This window comes from Argentina silus (assembly GCF_951799395.1).
Source record: "Argentina silus genome assembly, chromosome: 3".
Classification (NCBI taxonomy): Eukaryota; Metazoa; Chordata; class Actinopteri; order Argentiniformes; family Argentinidae; genus Argentina; species Argentina silus.
In genome coordinates, this window is record NC_139657.1 from 23,559,814 (window position 1) to 23,575,537 (window position 15,724).

At 41.6% G+C, this 15,724-nt stretch overlaps 1 protein-coding gene across 4 annotated transcripts in view; it reads right to left on the reverse strand.

Moving 5' to 3' along the window:
* Nucleotides 1-15,509, reverse strand: part of ppip5k1b (diphosphoinositol pentakisphosphate kinase 1b) — a 38,686-nt gene extending 23,177 nt beyond the window's left edge. For 3 of the 4 annotated variants that reach the window (XM_083667201.1, XM_083667200.1, XM_083667199.1), the window contains exons 1-13: nt 15,456-15,509; nt 9,878-10,596; nt 9,320-9,527; nt 8,934-9,024; nt 8,767-8,852; nt 8,342-8,496; nt 8,140-8,241; nt 7,585-7,746; nt 6,678-6,799; nt 5,704-5,805; nt 5,055-5,141; nt 4,745-4,820; nt 3,887-3,996 (exon numbers count right to left, since the gene is read on the reverse strand). In XM_083667201.1, coding sequence (XP_083523327.1) covers nt 3,887-3,996; nt 4,745-4,820; nt 5,055-5,141; nt 5,704-5,805; nt 6,678-6,799; nt 7,585-7,746; nt 8,140-8,241; nt 8,342-8,496; nt 8,767-8,852; nt 8,934-9,024; nt 9,320-9,527; nt 9,878-10,048 — 1,472 coding nt within the window. In that variant the 5' untranslated portion in view covers nt 10,049-10,596; nt 15,456-15,509. The remainder of the gene's footprint in view (nt 1-3,886; nt 3,997-4,744; nt 4,821-5,054; nt 5,142-5,703; nt 5,806-6,677; nt 6,800-7,584; nt 7,747-8,139; nt 8,242-8,341; nt 8,497-8,766; nt 8,853-8,933; nt 9,025-9,319; nt 9,528-9,877; nt 10,597-15,455) is intronic. The other variant, XM_083667198.1, reaches the window with a different exon arrangement.
* Nucleotides 15,510-15,724: the final 215 nt, after the last annotated feature.

The following is a 15,724-nucleotide window of genomic DNA, read 5'->3' on the forward strand; positions in this document are numbered from 1 at the left end:
TATGTAGGGAACTGTAGTTGCACATTATATTGTTACAAAATGCATTAGATAGAATGGTTTTGCCAGTGATCAACAGTGGTGGGTTACGTCTTGATCAGATGGATGTGATAGTTGCAGTCTATGAGAAAAGAAAACAAATATTTTTACCATATAATTACTAGCAGTAATAAAATGTGTGTTGTAGTATAATGCTGTAGTAGTAGTAAGGTAATAGCTGCAATGTAAAACGGCAACATGTGCGGAATTTGACAAAGAAATACATATTTGGGGATATTTCTTGTCAGCCCACCACTCATATGGTCCCAAAATGTAATTATTATTTTATCTAAATGTATCATAACTAGCAAGCTACCTTACCTAGTAAATCTGGAGACGTCTTGAACAAATAAGAGACGTTTTATTGAAATGAAGTGTGGGGTGACAGTCACCTTCACTTCAGGAAACCGCAATACATTTCCAAACCACTTGTATGAGATGTAAAATGAAGGAAATTTGAGGAAGTTTGATGCTATAGCTATTTCTCATATTTCTGTTATAGCAACAACTACTAAGAGAGGGGCGAGTCAACTACATGTTTAAAGTATGATTTGCCGGAATATGGGATTATAAAACTATGGTTCAGTGCACGTGTACATATAGATCAATGGGAGCAAATCATTCCCCAAGAGGTGAGAGAGAAAGAGAGGGCAGAGATGCATTTTACCTTTTCACATAAAGGTGACACTTTCCCTGGGAAGAGATCTATAGAAAAAGAGGGAAACTAATTTAAATATATCAATCTGACACCAATTTACCAACAACAGAATAACATGTAAAATGTAGTCAGAGACATTTCTAACCTAACTAGGGTGAAACATCTAAACTTGATATTGTTGTATGCAACTCAGATAGAGAGAGTTGGGGTAAGAAAAGCAGTCAGGGTGTGAGACCTTCTCTGAGTAGAAAGAGAAGATTCAGGAGGGAAAGGGAGTTCTCAGTTCAGTCATAGTCCAACATATGACAAACAAATTGGATGTATTACTGAATATTGTTATTTTAAACTTTTGGCTGCTGACACAGGGTAGTGAAAATGCACCAAACAAATCAAACTGTACTTACATCTACAAACTTGATAGGTCCTGTACAAGGTAATCAGGTGCTGCTTCTGTAGCGTGCTCCTTTGTTCTGTTGAGTTTGAGGCTTGAAAGGCAAATTCTGGGAAAGCACAGTAACCAATCGCCTTATTTATTCTATTCAAACTTGAATGGCCCACTATCGGTTTAAACAATGGGACCAAGCTATTAAAAGGCATCTGACAAATAAATGTGTCCTTAAAAGTTACTTCATCTTCAACCAGTGGATGTTTTTCTTTTTCATTTTTCTCACTTGTAGATTGTATTTTTCTAGACTTTTTATCACACCTGGCTGAATAGTTATTGGCTGCGATGCTAATAAAAACATCTGATGCAAAAGTCTCAGTGAAAACATTTAATAAGGTCTAAATTTGACCAAGATTGGGATTTGTTTGTGATTAATCACAGCAAACCATGCGATATAACTCGATACTTTCTTTTAATTTCTTTATTTGACAGCCCTTATATAGTGTCCTACGCAAGTAATGGGACAGTGAAGCTTTTTCTCTTCTTTTGGCTCTACACTCCAAAAGTTCGGATTTGAAATCAAACAATTACTGTGAGGTCAAAGTAGAGATGCTCAGCTTGTATTTGTGTTCATATTGTTTTCACCATTCAGAAACACTTTTCATGCATAGTCCCCCTATTTAATATGTAGACAAATACCCTCAAATAAAAGCTGAGAATCTCTACCTTAACGTCATAGTAATGTCTTTGATTTCAAATCCAAACATTTGGAGTGTAGAGCCAAAAGAAGAAAAAATGCTTTACTGTCCTATTACTTATACAGAGCACTGTATATACACACGATAACATCCACTCAGAACCAAATGACGATCTGTTTGTGACATCCCCTAATGGTCCCCAAAAGCCCATACTGAGACGTGCTCCAGCCAACAAATGGCGACCTGTATGTGACGTCCCTTAATGGTCACCAACTGTCTGGTCCTGTTGCGACCAAACCAGGAAGTCACCAGGATCATATTGGGGAGACATCATATTTTGACTGTCCTCAGGAAGTCCTTGAAATGACAATAGAAAAAGACTCAATGGGGACGTCCCCCTATGTTGCTAGGACGCCCACTAACTAACTGGGTTAGTTGAAATCCCCATTTATGAATTGAAAAATCCTAAATGTGAATACATAGCATGTTTCAGTCCTTGAATTTAATTTACATGGAACTGACTTCACCCTACAAGATATGACATTTCAGAGCCAATTTCATACAGTTCAACCAAGTAACCACTCGCGATTAGCAAGTGCTCAGTCAGTTAGTCTCTAGGCTAACTCCCATGTTTCTGCAAACACGTTTGTGTGTGTGTGTGTGTGTGTGATAAGCCTGCTGTGTGTTAATATTAATTCTCTGTGTGCCATACCAAGGCCTGTTCTTTGGGATGTGACAGGCTTTTGGCTGTGCTTAGGACCAGGTGAGGGGTGGAAAGACGACACCAACAGGGCCCCACCCCTGCTGTGCAATCATCTCTTAGCCCCAATTCTTAGCTTACTTAGCTCCCTTGTCCATTTACCGAACAGTAATCTTACAATAGGACCCTTTGAGGCTGTACAGTACAAAGCAGCTGTTTAATGGACCGGCTATGACAATTTAGCTTATCCACGGCTAATGGAAACATAGTGTTCTTTAATAGGAAGTCCTCCGGTAAGGCATCAGGATGGACACCATAGACAGACCAGAGTACATGATGGTAAATGGGTGATGTGGTGGATGATAGGATATACTGTATATACACATGATAGGATATACAACCAGTGTCATTAACTCACCAATCCAGCCCCCCCCCCCCCACCACCACCACCACCCTATACACAAAGATCAAATGCAGCATAACTAAACAAATCCTGGACCTGCTCCAACAGACACCGACTTTAGGGTCTATGCATTTGCTCAGCCAGCCAAGTTGTGTTATCTTTGGTTATCGTCAAAGAGGTGCTAATTTTAATGGGTTAATTCCAATCCCATAACATTAGCAACATGGTCAAACAGATGCCTAGATACTAAGAGTATAGAGGACCAAAGAGAGGTGAGAGTGAAAGGTGAAAGGAATTATGGGACACTTCCGGGGTGACATGCAGATAGCATGAAAAACCTAGGCACACTCACTCAAACATACCAGCACGCGCACACACACACACGGACACTTGTAACATAACGAAAGTGGTTGCGGCAAGTGGTCCCTACTTCTATGGTCAATATAACTCTCAGTACGAATGACAGTTAATGGTAGTGGTGGTGGTTACAGTGCGTGCTGAGAGCAAGGAGGAGTAGACCTCGTCCTTTAAAGTGACGCGGGGAAAATGGTGCGTACATTGCGTCATTCAAGCTGGATTCCCTTTGGAGAGAAAGAGGGGGAGAGAGAGAAAGTGGGAGGCAAGAGATAGGGAGAAAAAGAGTTAGAGGCACGGGGAGGAGAGGGGTGTTCACAAAGTAAATGTGAAAGGTTCTAGTGTTTTGTGAGTATAGAGACATGAGGCATGACAATGGGGAGAAGGAAACGGCAAAGAGACTAAGGCTAGTCTTTCATCAAGCATCGCAGAGAGAGCAGACCACAATTTATGAATGGATGATGCAAAGATGAACAGATCAGGGCAGTCATGACATGGTTATGGTGCTGTGCATGAGAGCTGTGTGTGTGTGTGTGTGTGTGTGTGTGTGTGTGTGTGTACATGTGCAGTGGTTGTTGGCCAATCACATATCATTTATCATTTCATATATAATTTTGTTGGCCAATCATCCAATTCTAAGCGTTCTACTCACATTTCCAGGACAGTCTTGAGTTGGTCCAGTTTAGACTTCTTCTCCTCTATCTCACAGTCAGTGTGCTGCCCTAACTCAGCCAGCAGCAGACGGGCAATGTCCAGCACCTCCTATGGACACACACACACACACGCACGCACGCACGCACGCACACACACACACACACACACACACACACACACACACACGCACAATATAATTCAAGAAGAGACTCCCAATCACTAGGAAAAAACACTGGCAATTAAAGGGATAGTTCACTAGAATTACAAAATCACATATTTGCTTCCTACCCTGAAAGCAGTCTTTGGACAAGGACAGACTTCTAGAAACACGTTGGTTCTGTTTACCTAGACACTGTTACTGACTGCTAACTGCTAGCATTTCGAAAAAACCAGCAGAGGTTCTAATCCCCAATTTAACATTTTTTTAAATTTCATGTCCTTCAAATAAATCATAGAACTCCACTATCTCCACTACTATAATCATAATAAGTTATTTGAGATGATTTGGTCATGAAAAAAGGCTAGGAGAGATTGGTTTTTGGTTTAAAATAGCTAGCGGTTAGTGACAGTGGATAGATAAACAGAGCGTGTGAATAGGTCCTTGTCCGTAGACCTTTTCCAAGCTAAGGAAGTAACTGTGATTTTGAAATTTGGTGAAGTTATCACAGTTTTTTCCTTTCTATTAATCTTTTTTGATGTTTCAGTATATGTTGTCACAGTGTTGTAACTGTGTGCGGCTATTTCTGGCCATTCTTTCTTGACCACGAGTTTTTACATTTCGATAAAAAACCTAGCAAAATACATGTTAGATCAAATAAAATAATATATAATAAAGTGTTATGGGCATTTGGCTGACCTGTAGCTGTTTGGGCTTCTTCAGTTTCAGTTTCCCTGATTTGTAGCCTCCATACTTCTCAAACAGCTCAAAGAATCTACACAACACAACAAAGCCATTCAATTGCAGCAAGACTGGGGATAATGCAATGTTATGGAGAAATGGTGTAATGTAATGTAAGTCTTTCCAGGAGGCCTTGCCCCCTCTTATTGCCTATTAAAATTGCATAGGGGAAGAAGGTCCAAGGAGAGGAACCTCAAATTAGTTTTGAGACAGATGCGAGGAGAGAGGACACAAGGAATCACTTTTTGAGATTCAGCCATAGACTCACAGCGGGTGTCTGACTTCCATCTTCATCTTCTGTTTGGGAGTGCGGTCTCCATGTCGGATGATGGCGATGACACAGCGCAACTCCATCCTGCAGGAAGGAAGGCGGTGATTGCAGCTGACTGCTTCAAATCTTGTGAAAGTCAACCAGTGCTACCCTTATAAAAACCCTAACCCTAAGCTTTTAAGAAATTTCGAGAAAGGAGAAAAAAAATCTTCAGGGTAGGGTCTTCTACATACAGACACCTCTCCCGACAATCACAAGTTTGGGTAGGTGGGGCTCAGAATGAAGGTGGAAATTGTGCTCTCTATAAATCTGTGCAGACAGCTAACATTGACAAGCCTATAGAAGTTAGCAACTAATTTTGTTTTCCGGGGGGATGTTGACGATAAGGTATACCAGATTCGGAAGACGAATAATGATAGACGGATTTTCTGCGAGTGCATGTCTTTCCCCTTCTATAGAACACGGAAGACAATATGGTCCTAGACGGTATGTCGGGAGCATATGCAATTCGTGGGAGGCAGCACGTCTGGCCGGCGAGACTATGGAAGAACCCTTTGAAGAATCATTTTTGGTGCCATGCAGAAACCTATGTGGAAAGTGTTCTACATGTAACAAAGGTTCCATGCACAGGAAGAGGAGCACTCACATGGTTCCTGAGGTGGTTGGGACGATGGGGATGTCCTCTGCTTCCATAGGGATGGACCAGGGGATGTGGAGCTGAGGGGCCAGCTCTCGCATTATCATGTTCCTGGGAGAGAGAGAGAGCTAGATTATAGAGCACTAGGGACTGGTGGTCACTCCATATAGCATTAGAAAGAGTCAAACAAGGGATTGTGTGGTCATTGGTATGAGTACATTATTAGGTGCACCATTTGAATTATTTAATTAACTGATGTACTGTATATATTAACGCATCGTCAAGGACTATCGTTTGACATTACAAAAACAACAAACATGTTGTACATAGCACACATAGCTATTGCTTTGAACCTCCAAGATTTCTCAGTAGCATTTCTGTACAAATACAACAATGGCAAACCCATTATGCCATCATAATTGGTTGACTGAAAAAAAACATGGTCATTTTAAAACCATGTCCATAGTATTTATGTATTTGTTATTTCTAAGGTTCACTTGGGGTCGGCCTGCTGGGGTATGTTGTGCTCTCCCAAGTTGCTCTCAGTCATTCTAAGCTCGAGTTACCAGGCTCCCTGGAAGTCAAAGTCTAAATCAGGAGCTAAACACAGTACAAATGACTGCTAGTTGTAATCCCACCTCACCACCATCTTTCCAGGTTTAGGGGTAAATCACCACCTCTTTTCTGAAATATTACCATCATAAATACTTTAAAATAACAGATTTTTAAAAATTCATAGAAACTACAGAATATAAAGACACAGTACAAAGAGAATACCAGGCCAGGCAGATTAAACTTCATTCAGGTTGTTGGTCACATGGGGCAAGTTTGTATTTTGTTTGCAATAATTTCATTATGTCTATATGCTGTTATCCAAGTAGAGGCTACAATAAATGTTAAAATACAAATCAATGAGAAAAGCATGCGGTCAGTTAAGTGGACCGCATGTGATCATCACAGCTCATATCACAGTCATCACCTACCCCAAGACCTTGGCACAGTCGTCATAGTACTTCATGGAGTTCTTTACGAAACTGAAGCCGTTGACATCACAGACAAAGGAGTGGCCATTGGCTCGCAGGAGGTCAAAACCACACACGGTTTGCTGGAGTGGATCAAAGTGACATACAGTCAGCCAATCAACTAGGGTGCAATGATCTGGAAACAACGGATAGGTGACAGCAATATGGTGGGTGCCTTTAAAATTAGCTTCCACATGTCTAGTTCTATCACATCAGTGCAGGTTAAGGAGACAAAGCCATTTTAGACGACCGTAAAAACTTATTTTAGTAGCCTGGGCGTTTATTTGCTTTAAACACAGAGCGCATCCGGCGTGCATTTGAGACAGACTATTATTGGAGACCGGTGGTTATTCTGTTACCCCCGCTGTTGCCGAACTGCTTCTCACACCCACGATATGACAGGGCTGAATATTTGTAATACCGTGAACAAATATCCACCAACATTATATCAATATATCAATTATTAACCTACAATAAATCAGTCAGAACCAGATTCATCTTTGATAGATATGGTAATTAATTATCGTTTTCATACAAGACTGGCGTAAACGATCTGTCAGACTGTTATAATAAATACCGCAACAGTTTAGAACTATAAAATTGAGAACTATAACTATACTGTGTCACTTTAATAATCTGCTTATTAATAATCAACAGAGAATACATACCGTTAAACAATTTATTTTGACTTGCCATTAATTAGGGATTGGCGCTTTCAAATGTCATTAGTGGCCAGGCTATTATTGGAGACAGGCATTTATTAGAAGAAATGTATTTATTTACTTACATGTATCCATACTAAGTCATGAGTTACATGATCTCATGTGATAAGAGTTAGAGGACAATCTGATTGGTTGAGAAGCCTTACCTTGAAGGCCAGGCAGACTTTGCGGGCCACTAGTTTCTCCAGGGCAGTGAGCATGACAGGGTAGCGGATCTCTTTCCCCTCGCTGTCTCTCTCTACCTTACCGTCCAGGGCAGGGGACTTACGAGCCTCGGCATGGGCATAGTCTGGTCCCACTGTGTAAACCTGGAATCATATAGACATGCAGAGACACAAACAGACACAAACACAGACACAAACAGACACAAACAGCAAACTAAAGGGTTCATATATTTACAGTAAGATGCATCATCTATCTGTGAGGACACCACACAGATAGATGATCAACTATCTATTTTGAATAATTGTTTGTGTAGTAAACATACAGTACAACATACAGTACAAATGTTTTGGCTGTAAAGCCATAGTCAGTCTGCTTGTGTACTGTATACGGATACACACCTACAGCATAAAGAAACAGACATGGTTCACATTCTTTGTATACAAACAGATGAATCCAAACAACAACCATAAAAAATACACCTCATAAAGCAGAACACACGCACGCACACGCACACGCACAAGCACAACTAGCTGTACCTTCACATCAGTGCCGTCCGTGGGCATGAACTCCTCATAGATGTAAGAGCCAGTCTTGCGTACGCAGCTCTCTGGGGAGTAAACACTGCTGCGACTCCCTATCTACAGTAGAGAGGGAAGTAGAGAGGGAATTTCCATCATGTCTTCCCTATCTAGAAAGTGATGGGTTGTATAGGTGATGAAATAAATACATTAGTAGTACCTTTCTGAAGAGTCTCTGGCTGCCCCCTCCGGCCGAGGTGGGGTAGTAGATGTAGACGTTGTGGTCCTCGGCACACACAGGCTTCTCCACAAAGGGCTTAGGGAACACCTCCCCATTCACCTCTACATGGTCCTCCCCCTCCACCAGGTTACACTCTGAGAGACAGACAGACAGACCTCAATGTCTTATTCAGTGAAACTTAAGAAAGTTGCATAGTAATGGATGTAATAAAGCAGACATGATTCTTTCCTATACAGGATAGAATATGAAGGCTATAATTCTTCATGACACATTTCTATCGGAATATTATTTATCTGCGCACCCTCCTGAACAAGCCCTATTGTATATAGCATAGCTAACCCTAACCCTCCAGTTAAGTATTCACAAGATACAGTTAAACGATGAGAGGCTGTTAAGATTCTCACCCTCAGGTCTGTCCGGGTCACGGTTTAACACACCGTAACGAGGCAGGTCAATGCCCTCCTCCTGCAAGATGCGGTATACCTCCCTCCTGAGAGGAAAACGGATACGATTTCAGGGCGATCTTTGTGCATGCGTGTGCATGTGTGTTTCTGTTTCTTCAGCGTCATACCTGTCCTGAATGAAGTACTGCATGTTCAAGTCGTTGATGAGAAGGGGATTTCTGAGTTTGGCATAATCTACTGCCTTGTCCAATGGGAAACCTATGAAAGCACCCCGTGCATACATTCATAATCACACACAAGTGAAGAATTAGCAATGCAACAAATTGAAGTTTTCCACTGCACAAATCTCCTTGATGTAATATAAATAAAACTTACTTACCATGAACAAGTCAGACAAACAGTAGTATGATATACAAGTGACTGAAGAGTCAGATACATGTGACGCTGAGCAAGAGGTAGTAATAAAGTAGTATGTCTGCATAGGTGTAGTGTGTACATACAGTATGTATACCTGCATTTATGTACATATGTACCATGCTTTGCACATACGTACGTTCATTTGTACCTTTGGAGTGGAAGGAGATGAGGCAATCACACAGAGGCCAGTTCTCCACCGGCTCATTGAGGATCACCTCCTCTGGGAAGATGACGACGGTGATGTACTCAAACTTACACAGCCTCTCCATGATCTGGGTCATAGGCTTAGAATTGGACTTCTTCATCATGGAGCAGATCCCCACCACAATCTGCCTCTCTGGAGGCTGGGCGAGAGGGATAGAGAGGGATAGAGATTGACAGAGAGAGAGAGAGAGAGAGAGAGAGAGAGTCAACTCAAACAACCCCATGGTGTCCTTTTATAGTATCAAATAAGCCTTTGAGTTGTTTATTTATCAAATCAGCCTCTCTCTCTTTATTCCCCATATTACTCACTGCTATCTCTCTCTGTATATTTTCCATTCCCACTATAACTCCCTCTCACCGACCCGGCCTCTCTTGACAAATCCCAAATCAGCCCCTAGCCCTATCGCCTAGCCCCTAAACTGATCAATACAGTAATTAATCTATTAATCAAATCTGAATCTCTTTCTATCCATCTCCATGTGGCCCTTACAGAGTCATACTCCTCTTCTTCCTCCTCCTCCTCCTCCTCCTCTCCTCTGAACACATCGTCGTCGTTGTTCATGTCTCCGTCCTCGAGGTCTCTGTGGTCTTCATCCTCACTGCCAATCATAAATCTGGGAAACACGCTTTGGACCTGACCCTCCCCTCCAGCCTTTGACATCACAGGTGGAGACGTCACAGGGATGCACAGGGATACTCAAAGCTCTGTAGCATCATCGCCCCAGATAGTACACAATCGGGGGGGGTGAGGTAATGGAAGGAAGTGAAGGAAGGTGATGAAAAGCCTAGACCCCTTCTGACTTACACTGGGTAGTAAACTGACACTTTGGAGTAGGTTGAGGGACAGACTGAGAGGGGGAGTATGATGGGGGTGAGACGGGGTTGGAGCGAGGCTCTGACAGGTGAGGTAAGGGGGAGGCTGAGGGGTATAAAAAAGGTGGTTCCAGATTTGAGGGGGTGAGGTAGTATGTGTGTAGAGGGGGTGTAGGGGAGAAGGCTCTAGAGTGGGTGAGGTAAGAGGAGGGGTCAGGGATGAGGTAGCAGGGCAAACTGGGCAAACTTGCTATAGTAAAGTCCAGGGTTGCTATTGCTGGGGTACAAGCCCCTCCCACCGTCAGGAAAAAGGTCTCATCTTGCAAAGAGCCATCGGTCAGCCTGAGGTCAAAATGTGGAGTTCACGTGATCCTCACTCCTAACACCACTTGCAACCTAAAAGTAAAACAAGAGAACAAGAGAGAAAAGGTTGAGACACAGGCTTAGATAAAACTACATGGGTTAACACTATCCTGAGGCGGGATGGACGAGTTAACAAACAAGTTTGGTAAACAAACTCAGCATAACTAGACTTGGTACCAAATATTTACAATAGTTAGCTCGCTTGTTCACACATCTCTATTCTGCTTTGTAAAATACCCTCCAGGGTTGAGAAGTACTAACAACACATGGAAACAAACCTTGTGATATGAGCAACATTACCCATAGTAAAAAAAAAACCTCTACAAAAACAACATCTACAAGGCAACATCTATTAAGACTTGGCTCAGCTCCTGTGAGAAAGTCAGCATCCTGCCTAATAATGCCGTCTCATTTAAGCCTGCTGACTCCGCTAAACTCACCTGCTAAGTGCAATACCACTGTTTGGGGTTGCCATGACCACATGTCCTGGTGAGCACAACTGTCTTCCTTCCTTTTGTGTCCAAAGATATATCATCTTACTCTGGGGTCAGGTGCTGCTTCAAATCAAATAGCCTGAATACAGAGCTGCCCCTAAATTACTTACCAGACTTCATTCATGTTATATTTCTGCTGGCCTACACAGCTACAAAGTTATAGGATACTGGATTAACTGACTTGATTATTGGCAGAAAGCTTTCTTGGATATCAACTCCTTTGAGCCAGGTCGAGCCAGGTCAAGTGCATCTTTCTCTTTCTTGAGTTCAACTATTCATATGGTCCCTGAAAATATGTAACAATTATTTGGTACTTGTCTCAAAAGATTTAACACAATGAATGTGTTATAATATATATTACAGTGGTCAAATAATATACAGTACAGTGGTGCGTGTATAAATGAATCCAAAAGACACCAAACATTACCAGCCTAATCAACATGCGATTACTTATTTCTGAGTGACTACCAGGCAAGAAGTGGCCTATTAAATAAAGCACAACCAAAAGGAGAAGTAGGCTGTGTGTCTTTAGTCGGAGCCTGCCAAAACTGGTTTCTGAGTCTTTCAGCAATGCCCTGATACTCGCTGCCTACCAAATCGCTGACTTCAGGGAAAAACGCTACAGAAACAGATAGGGCAGATTATATCGCCACTCACAGAAGCCAACAGGCTGATATGGCACTCCACAAGGCCAAGAAGGATTTTTTCTGATTGTGGGAACTGATTCAAAGCTAATTTCACTTGACAGTCAGAAATAGGAGAAATACAACTCCTTTCATACATGCTGTTGAAGCGTGACTTAGCTGGCTAGAGCAGCATGCTGCTTGTAGACAGCTCCTGCTCGCACATATCTTGACTGTCTCACTTCTGACCATGAGTAATCCTGGCACCCAGAATAGCCTTGCCCACCTCCTGGTTGTCGGAAAGGGGAAGGGGGTGGGGGGGCGTTGACAGGCCCCACTAAACCAAGAGGAAGCCCATCTCTCTGAGCCCGGGGGAACACTAACAGAGATAAACAAATTCATAAATAAATAGCTACAACAACAGTGTGAAGACATTGGATGGCCCCATGGAGGGGGATTAGGGCCAGCAGTGAGAGATGGGAGATCTGTCCAGTGCAGGTTCTAAAGAGATTAGAGAGTGCTACTGTAATGCCTGCTCCTTCTGTTTCCTTCAATAAATCATGGCTAGTGGCATGGCTAATCCAATAGATTACAATCAATCTACAGTACAAAGAATGAAACCACTGACCTGGAATGAAATAAACAGAAATAACTTGCGAGTTTCTTGGTAATGATTTGTAGACTTTTCTTTGTAGCAGTTTCTAAACATTAAGATGAAATGATGTTCGTAATGATTGGGCTTTGTGGCACAATTAGATTATTTTATTATAATACATTAATATAACAGTACAGAATTTGGCCTATTAGAAACACATTTCATGCAATGAGATACATTTTACATTACTTTGTTCCATGTGCATTTCGCCACCTGTCTCCACAGGCTGGGGTCAGTTATTTTGCAACTGCTGTAGAGTGCTGATTTAGCTTGAATCCGACATGACTCCACGGTTTGGGTTTCGCTAAAATGTATTTATTTGTCATTTGATTATAATCACATTGTGTACATGCAATTTTATAGTTCTCATATAGTATGCTGTGATAAGTGTAAGATATTTCCAAATGTCTCTGCCAGGAGTGAAGATAATGAAACTTTACAAAAATTAGGAGTATAGGTACAGTAGACCTACCAAATATATTTTTTTACTGATATTGGTTTAGTTGAATTCATAAGTGATTCAAACTGGTTATTCGGTTACCAAATCTGGAACAGCATGACGAAATCAAAACGGTACCACTAACGGAACTACTGACACTTAATTGGCTATAGTACAATCACATATGGTACAGGTTGTATAGAACCTAAAAGGGTTCTCCGGCTGTTCCTGTGGGAGAACCTTTAAGGGACCCTTTTGGGTTCTACATGGAATTTATAAAATGGTTCCAAAAGGGCATACATGTTGTTCTTCAAAATGGACAGCAAGGCATGTCTTCATCATTAAAGAGTGCATTGACACACGTGTGTGGTGATCCTTCCCACACCGGTTTCAGATAATAAACAACGTTTTCATTTTGCAGAGCCCATCTCTGAGGCAAACTAAGAGCTGATTGGGTGTCTCTGTGTGTCTGCCCATGACATAGGCCTACTTGTATTTTAGCTTTTCAAATTCTGTTTTTTGGTGGCAAAGGTGTAGGCTATTTTTGTTTTGTACTGATCTGCACAAGTAAATATGTTTTTTCTTTTCATTTTCAGTGGGAACTGTTAGGAGTAGTCCTTAGTGCATAGAGCTATCACAGGTTTTTGTTTGGCATACATTTTAAGGTGAAAATCGAGTCCCAGCAACATTCTGTTACCTTGGAATTGCCTTTTTGGCTTCAGCGTTAATTTTAAGGTCATTAACAACCTTGAAGCCAGATTAGAATTTATCAAAGGTACAGCTGGCATTAAGGAAATCATTTAACTGTTTGAACAAAATGTTTTCAAGAACTTTGCTCATAAATGGAAGGTTGCCCTAAAATTGCTGAGGACTGAATAATTGAAGAATCTAACATCCACCCCAATCTCCCTCCATCTGGAATCGACTGCCAGTGACTGATGAGTGAGTCATCACCGCCACCCACAGTGGGGCGACCCCTAGAAAGGTTTTTAACCTTTGAGACTGTTTTGTGCAGAAAGGAAGGCTCCCACCTCTGTTTATGATTAGGGAGGGGTCATTAGCTCTCACAAAGCCATTCACTATCACCGTCTCTGATAAGATGGTAACCGTCTCTAAATGGCACAGAAAACTAATGATGCACTGTGCAAATAGCCAGGCAATATACTGTCCGTTTAGGGCTTTTAATTTTCGAAGGGATTGAGTTAGACAACAAAGCAAGGCATATATGGAGTATCATGTAGCTTGGCATTTTGCTTGTGAGCAGTGAGCACAAATTACTTTTACTATGAAAACAGAAATCCTTATCATCAGTGAGCCATAGGGTTATTAAAGCTACCATACATACAGACTGGACTGAGACTGCACAGGTGAACAGCTCCTTATCTGAGGTGCCTCTGATGCTAAATCATTAACAAAACAGATAATCATTATTCAATTCTATAGACCCAGGGACTGAGGAGGAATGCAAATACCCCCACACTGGGCCCCATATCACCAAAATAGCCTCCTAGCGATACCGCAACATCAGAAAGGTCTGTTATCAACAGACAATAACAAACACAACTGAACAAAGTGCTTAGACTGGGCTATCAACATTTAATACAAACCTCTGTCAATTCCTACCACACTAACTACTACACATTCAAAAGGGAGAAGAGGTATAAGATGTATAACACTGCTTTTAACAAGACATAAGCCTATGCTGTCAAGACAGTTCACTGCGTGCAGCTACTGTATGCTAGCTCATTCACAGAATCAAGGGGTTAACACACCTGCTCTGTTCTGTGCTCTGTCTCTGTCTCTGTCTGCCTGTCAGGGTAGGAGAGGACCAGTGCCCTGCCGGTTGCAGCTGTTCACTCAAGAGGCATTTGCATTCTGACACTGCCTTAAAAAGTGTCTACAGCCATTGATAGAGAGAGATTAAGCATGACTGCAACAAAGTGTTTTGCTTGTGGTTTGAGATAGAAATGTTTCCCACAAGTTTTAACTGCAAGGTAAGAATACTGTGACATTGTTTTCACACTCAAGTCTAAAGTGCCAGTTCATGATGCTTTGTAGGAAGATACCCCTGATGCCATTTGACCTTCTTGGGACCGCCAGTTGAAGATCCTCTCTCTTTTGACCTTTGAGTTGGACAGGTGACCACCATTGTTTTGTTTATAGTTAGACATAGACTAAATAGCTATGCCTATATTGTGACATATATCAAGGTCCAAGCAACCAATGAGAGAGTTCTACCTATTGCACCAAGAAATCAAATAGAAGTCAATAGCCAACTGTTGCTAACACCATGAAACATCGCAATATTCAATTAAGAAAGAGCACGAGATTAATTTGTGAAATCACAATACCAAGAATAGGCTACAATAATAAAAAGAAAAAGAAACTTACGAAAGAAACAAGCTAAAAGAGAAAACGCTCTTGGAAAAAGTATATGCTTGGAACCTGTGACCTGTCAATTGTGGTCATTGTGTTGTTTCTGTCAAAAGAGGGAATTCATCTCAAGCGCGCGCTCTGTCGCCTCCTTGCCTGCCAATCAAACATTGTTGCAACGTAGCCCACACTTACTACAGCCGTAACTCATCCAAAGTTCTGTTTATGTTGTTACAAAGGACAACACACACCGCAACATCGAAGAAGAATGATGAGCGTTACTTACAGTACTGAATACAGTAACTTACCACTAAATGTTAGAGTCGTAACCAGCTGCCAACTTCCTTGTCTTCTGATAGTTTTCAATGCAGAGTTGTGCACGCGCGAAAGTTCACCTCTGTAAATGTTTTTGTTGGGCTTCCTCTTTTTCTTTGAAGTGAATTTGCCCTTTAAACAAAAGTGCTTCGTCACTGCCACCTACTGACTGGAGTGTGGGCTCTATTGACAATGAATTATAGTAGGACAAATCAATGTGCTAGGTTTTCTCGGTAGCATAAAGTGTAATCTTTTGTTCTTT